Below are 6,805 nucleotides of genomic sequence, written 5' to 3'. Positions count from 1 at the left end.
CTGAAATCCGAGTGTTTCAAAAATGTGCCTTGACAAAAATTTAGTGAGAGAAGCTCTTCCTTCTCTCTAGAATTCGACCTCTCTCCCTCCCTCCCCTTTGAGGGAGGTGAAATTTGATTGTTTCATCCGACACATGGTAAAGTCCGGTGGTGAGCTGCCGAAGGGGGAGGCCACGGCCTTGATACACACGATGCAGCCCCCTTCCTCGCCGGAGTGGAAGTTTCGTTCGATTGCACGGCCCAAAACCAAAAGGGATGGCACGCCCCACCCGGAGAAAGCTCGACAAGCTCTCAAACGAGCCGGTCTTGAATCTGGTTCGGAGGTGAGTCGGGCTAAGAAGAAGATGGTGTTCGAAATGGCTGATGGACTCGTCGGCAAACTCCATGGTGAAGGGAGGGGGTCGCCGGATGTTAAGCAAGCTCTTATTGGGGAGATGTTGAGCTCCTTAGCTCAAATGGCAAAGAATGAGAAAGCTTTGACAAAAGATTTGGAAGGTCTTCATGGTGAGGGGATGGACAGAATTGCGCTAGCGCCGGCGCCGGCTGGCCGGGACCTTGATGTCTCATGCTTGGAGTATGAGATGGTCAACAAGGAGACCAATGCAAGTACACCCCTCCATGTGACGCCTAGGCTAGAGGATGGGTTGGCATGTGACTCACAAAAGAAGGAAAAGACAAAGGTTACTTTGCTTGGGCAAGAGAATGATGGTCCATTTGAGGTAAATGCCATTTTGAATTCAAATTCAGCACCATGTGCTATCCACACCCAATTTGGCATTGATGGAGACAAGAGGGACCATGGCACCGACGGCCGGCCGCCGGAGTACCCGCCGAAAAACCTGGTCCCGCCGGCGAATGCATGGAAGGAGGCTAAAAACTTGTTCGCACATTGGGGGACGGGGTGCATGGTGGGAGCCTCAACACCACATAAAACCCATAAGAACGAGCCAATCCCACAATACGCCGGCAAGGTCACACCTTTGGGGACAGCCGGAGACTTTGAAGGTACACGTTATCTCTCCTTTACCGATGTTGAAACGGAATATCTCTCGGAGAAACTAGGACTAGCCATTGTTGGGAAGTTTTCCCACTCACTCCCTTCTTCTTTCCAAATTCAAAAAAGCTTAAGGGGTATGGGGCTAGTTGGTTCTTTCACTTGGAAATACTTGAATGCCAAGCACATCCTACTTCAATTCCAAGATATGGCTGATTATGCTAAGCATGGACGAGGATAGATTCCAATTGGTGTCGAGGAAGAGGAAAGGCAAGGCACATAAGGGAGACATGCACTCCAAAGCTCAACACATCGACGATTTGCGTTTGAAAGACAATGTCGCCACGGTGTCATTCGATCGGGATGACTCTAGTGCGAACGAGCCGAGCACTTGCTCAATGAATGTCTCATGTGGGCTCCCCAACCGGGAGAAGGAAGGCTTCATCGAGGAACTTGATCCGGGAGGGATAGTTCATCGCGGGGGTATCCCTATTGTGGGCCTCAATTAAGTGACGGATCTTGGATTTTGTGATGTGAAGGTTGCACCATGTTAATTGTAATAGAATAGTGAAGAGTACATTGATGACCACTCTAGTTGGTAGGGAGGCCCTCGTTGTACTCTAATTGGTTTTGGCGAGCCGTCACTTTTGGGCGGCTCGGTGTTCCTAGTTTTTCGTTGCAATTGTCCTTAGTAATGCACAGGTGTGGTTCCGCCTGAACCCTCCACCCTCGTGGTGCTTTTGATTTTAAAAAAAATCCGAGTGTTTCAGTCAGCCACCGGCGCTAGCTCGAAGAACTGAATCAGTGGTCATTCAAGGGCTGAAGTTTGGTTGGTCGTTATTAGTTCTTGTTTGTACTTGATTTGTTTTTACTTGTGTTATCTTTGCAAAAGAGAAAGAGTAGTAAAAGGCTTGAGTGGTGAGATTATTTGAGGGGAGGTAAAAGCCAACGAGTGATATACACGAGTGTTTTGTGAGGTTTATTTTTGTGTCATACATGAGTGAACTGTGAGGATGGATTCTACTGATGACAATCAAATTGATCCTACGTTGAAAGACATGCATCAACATTTTAGAAGGCTTGGGCGTGTTCTGGAAAGTGTTTCAGAGCGCTTGGAGAGGCTGGAATTTCAAGCAGATGCAAACAATAACGAGGAAGAAGAGAGTGGAGGAGAGGATAATGCTTCATATAGGCATCGAAATGAGAGACATGGAAACGGTAGAAGAGGGTGTACAAATGAAGTTGATGGTGATTTGAGAAGCATCAAACTGAAGATCCCAACATTCCAAGGAAGGAGTGACCCCGAAGCTTATTTGGAGTGGGAGCGAAAGGTGGATCTCATGTTTGAATGTCACAACTATTCCGAGGAGAAAAAGGTTAGACTTGCTGCTGTTGAATTCACTGACTATGCTATAGTTTGGTGGGATCAATTGACAACCAGTACAAGGCGATATGGAGGAAGACTAGTTTCGACTTGGGAAGAAATGAAAGGCATAATGCGTAAGAGATTTGTACCTTCTCATTATTTTTGTGAATTGTATCAAAAATTACAATCTTTTTTTTTTTTTTTTTTGTTAACAACTTGGTACATTTGGAAACATTACGTTGTTGCTCTAATCACCAGTAATAAACTATATATTCTGGAAACTATAACCACATGAACACACCAAGAAGATAAAAAAAAATCAATCAACAAACCAAATCAATCAAAGTACTTCTTCACCTCTATTGTATGAAAAGTCAGCAAGCAGCACACGGTACAACTACTCACAGCTTAATGTACAAGATAGTCATTTATCATCACTGTCATAGTATTCATCATCATCATAGTACCCTTCCTCGGAGTCATAGTAGTCTTCTTGGTCATCGCCATCTTCCCCGTAATCCAGTAAGCCCCTTCCGTTCTGTCCCCTTAAACTCTCTTGAATCCGGTCCCTAATGGCAGTTCCCATTTTGTGACAACGCTCCTCAAACATCTCGAGGAATCCAGCAACCAGTCTGTCAGCATTTTCAACCCACATGTCCCGGCGAATGGTAGCTGTTTTGGCAACTGTTTGTATCTTCTCCCCAACCTTTTCTTGATGCTCCTTAACTTTCTCTTGCAGCTTCCTTAGTCGCATATTTACCCTTAGTCGCTTTTCCTTGACATAGCTAAGATTAAGCTCCTTTCTTGAATACCCACGGTCCAAATTGCGCATCACATATTGGTTGTAGTCTTTTACTATCCTCATAATGATGTCAGATGTTGAGATCCCCTCAGTCCTTTTGGTCTCTTTAAACCTCCCCACAGCTTTGACAAATTCATAAACATCATTTCCAGCTCCACTTGCATCAGCATAAGGGAGAGAATCGTGAGCAACGTAATCTATATTGTGCTTGTCCAAGAATTCTTGATCAATCACCCATGGGGCATCAGGAATAACCTCATCCACCCACTTGCAATGGCGAAGGGATTCATAACGCTCCGATTCAGTCATAACAGTCTTCCCTTTGAACTTGTGTGTAACCTCATCATTGCAGCACCCAACAAGCAAGTAAGTATTCGGAAACGATTTTTTGGCTTGCTCGAGGGAGCGAGCGTGGCCGAAGTGAAACAGATCGTAGATCCCGTCGGCGTAGACACGAATTGGGCGGTCAGACGAAGAAGGAGCGTTGACGGCGTCGCTCTTGGTGAGCTCAGCTGCGTTGGCAGTGGTGGTCTGCCTCTGCTCCGTCGCCGCCGCAGCAACACCGCTATCGACCATCGCAGCCGTCGGCGGTTTCGATTTCTGCAAACTCTTTTGCTTGATGAGTACTACAAAGAGATGAAGATTGCTATGATTAGGGCAAATGTTGAAGAAGATAGAGAAGCAACCTTGGCTCGATTCTTATGTGGGCTGAATAGGGAGATTGCAAACATTGTGGAGCTTCAACACTATGTGGAGTTGGTGGACATGGTTCATATGGCCATGAAGGTGGAGGGACAATTGAAGAAGAAGGGAACAATCCAAAAGAATTTTTCAACAAGTTCTCATTCTTCAAGGACAAAAGAGTGGACTTCATCCAAATCCAATTTTGGGGCAGCTTCTAAACCCTAAAATGAAGCGTCGACATCCAAGTCCAAAGAATTTGAGAAGGGTAAAGGTATTTCTACTTCTACTTCTACTCAAAATAGAGATATCAAATGGTTTCGTTGTCAAGGTGTTGGACACATTGCATCTCAATGTCCAAACAAAAGGGTGATGATTTTGAAGCCAAATGGGAGAGATTAAATCTGAAAGTGAACGTAAAGATGATGATGATGAGGAGGAGGATTGGACCAGAACATGGAGAACTTTTGGTGGTTCGAAGGGCTCTAAACATGCAAAACAGAAACGATGATCAACAAAGGGAGAACATCTTCCACACAAGGTGTTTGGTCCAAGGTAAACTTTGCATAATGATTATTGATGGTGGTAGTTGTGCAAATGTTGCAAATTCTGAAATGGTGGAAAAGTTGAGCTTAACAACGGAAAAACATCCTAATCCATACAAGCTACAATGGCTTAATGAATGTGGAGAAATTCGAGTGACTAAGCGAGTTCTAATTTCGTTTTCAATTGGCAATTATAAAGATGATGTTCTTTGTGATGTTGTGCCAATGCATGCAAGTCACATTCTTTTGGGGAGGCCATGGCAGTTTGATCGTAGGGTGATTTATGATGGATTTCACAACCACTATACCTTCAAGCACAACAACAAGTCTATTATGCTTGTCTCATTGACACCTCAAGAAGTTCAAGAGGACCAACATAAATTGTCACAAGCAAGGAGAGCTTGAGAGGTTGAGAGAAAAAAAGTGAGGGCATTGAAAAAGAGTCGAGTGAAAAAAAGAGTCGAGAGAAAAGTAAGAATGAGAGAAAAAAAAGTGAGGGCATTGAAAAAGAGTCAAGTGAAAAGAATCCGAATGAAAAAAAGAATTTTTATGTGGGAGCAAAAGAAATAAAGAGTGCAATAGTTGAAAAGAGAGTGTTTTCATCTTAGTGTACAAACAGTCTTTGTTTACCACTAACGAATTAACCACTTCTTTGCCAAGTACTTTTGTGTCTCTTTTACAGGAATTCAAAGATATTTTTCCAGTGGAAGAATCAAGTGGATTACCTCCATTAAGAGGTATTGAACACCAAAATAACCTTGTTCCCGGGACAGTTCTACCAAACCGACCAGCCTATAGAGCCAATCCCGAAGAGACTTAAGGAAATTCAAAGGCAAGTGCAAGAGTTGTTGGACAAAGGAAAAATCCGTAAGAGCATGAGTCCATGTGTTGTTCCGGTAATTGTTGTTTCTAAGAAAGATGGATCATGGAGGATGTGCATCGACTGCCGAGCAATCAACAAAATCACGGTAAAGTATCGCCATCCTATTCCTAGGCTAGATGATATGCTTGATGAATTGCATGGATCTGTTGTGTTTAGTAAGATCGATTTGAAAAGTGGTTATCATCAAATTCGAATTAGAGAAGGAGACGAATGGAAAACAGCCTATAAAACAAAATTTGGTCTATATGAGTGGTTAGTAATGCCTTTTGGTTTAACTAATGCACCAAGTACTTTCATGAGATTGATGCACCATGTTTTGAGAAAATTCATTGGAAAATTTGTGGTTGTGTATTTTGATGCTATTCTTGTCTATAGCAAAAATGTGGATGAACATCTTAACCATGTGCATGCAGTTTTGGATACCTTACGAAAAGAATCTTTGTACGCAAATCTCAAAAAGTGTTCTTTTTGCATGGATAAAGTTGTTTTTCTGGGTTTTGTTATAACTGCTAATGGGATTGAAATGGAAAAGGAGAAGGTGAAAGCTATTTTAGAATGGCCAATTCCTCAAAATGTAGCACAAGTTAGAAGTTTTCAAGGTCTTGCAAGTTTTTATAGGAGGTTTGTCAAGGATTTTAGTACAATTGCTGCACCTTTGAATGAGATTGTGAAAAAGGATATGTGTTTTTATTGGGGAGAAAAACAAGAGCATGCTTTTAATCTCCTTAAAGAAAAACTTACAACTGCACCAATTCTTTCTTTGCCTAACTTTGAGCTTGAATGTGATGCATCTGGAGTAGGCATAGGAGCTGTTTTGTTGCAGGATGGAAAGCCAATCGCTTACTTTAGCGAAAAGTTGAAAGGAGCTCAATTGAACTATCCAACGTATGACAAGGAGTTATATGCTTTGGTTAGATCTTTGGAAACATGGCAGCATTACTTGTGGCCTAGAGAGTTTGTAATTCATACGGATCATGAATCTCTCAAGAACTTGAAAGGTCTAGGTAAGCTTAGCAAGAGACATGTTAAGTGGGTGGAATTCATTGAATCATTTCCCTATGTAATCAAATACAAAAAGGGAAAAGAAAACATTGTGGCTGATGCATTGTCTCGGAGGTACATTTTGATCACTACTTTGAGTTCTAAGTTGCTTGGTTTTGAGTTGATTAAGGAAATGTATGATAATGACCCGGACTTTTCTTCTATCTATTTAGCTTGTCGAGGAAGAGGAAAGGCAAGGCACATAAGGGAGACATGCACTCCAAAGCTCAACACATTGACAATTTGCGTTTGAAAGACAATGTCGCCACGGTGTCATTCGATCGGGATGACTCTAGTGCGAACGAGCCGAGCACTTGCTCAATGAATGTCTCATGTGGGCTCCCCAACCGGGAGAAGGAAGGCTTCATCGAGGAACTTGATCCGGGAGGGATCGTTCATCGCGGGGGTATCCCTATTGTTTTTTTTTTTTTTTTTTTTTTTTTTTTTTTTTTTTTTTTAATCAAACACCTCTACGGTGGAGGGTTCGTGGGTCC

The 6,805-nt window shown here is 42.8% G+C and overlaps 1 protein-coding gene across 1 annotated transcript; it reads right to left on the bottom strand.

Moving 5' to 3' along the window:
- Positions 1–2,695: 2,695 nt before the first annotated feature.
- Positions 2,696–3,776, bottom strand: LOC121755591 (choline-phosphate cytidylyltransferase 2-like). The gene has a single exon (XM_042150913.1). It carries the CDS (start codon positions 3,735–3,737, stop codon positions 2,784–2,786), a length of 954 nt encoding a protein of 317 aa, XP_042006847.1. The 5' UTR covers positions 3,738–3,776; the 3' UTR covers positions 2,696–2,783.
- Positions 3,777–6,805: the final 3,029 nt, after the last annotated feature.

Source organism: Salvia splendens, chromosome 11 (assembly GCF_004379255.2).
Source record: "Salvia splendens isolate huo1 chromosome 11, SspV2, whole genome shotgun sequence".
NCBI classification, from domain to species: Eukaryota; Viridiplantae; Streptophyta; class Magnoliopsida; order Lamiales; family Lamiaceae; genus Salvia; species Salvia splendens.
This window is presented reverse-complemented; position numbering and strand designations above follow the sequence as displayed.

What these genes read in the sequence shown, in the direction of transcription:
- LOC121755591 (XM_042150913.1), bottom strand. Translation starts at nt 3,737, where the DNA reads ATGGTCGATAGCGGTGTTGCTGCGGCGGCGACGGAGCAGAGGCAGACC.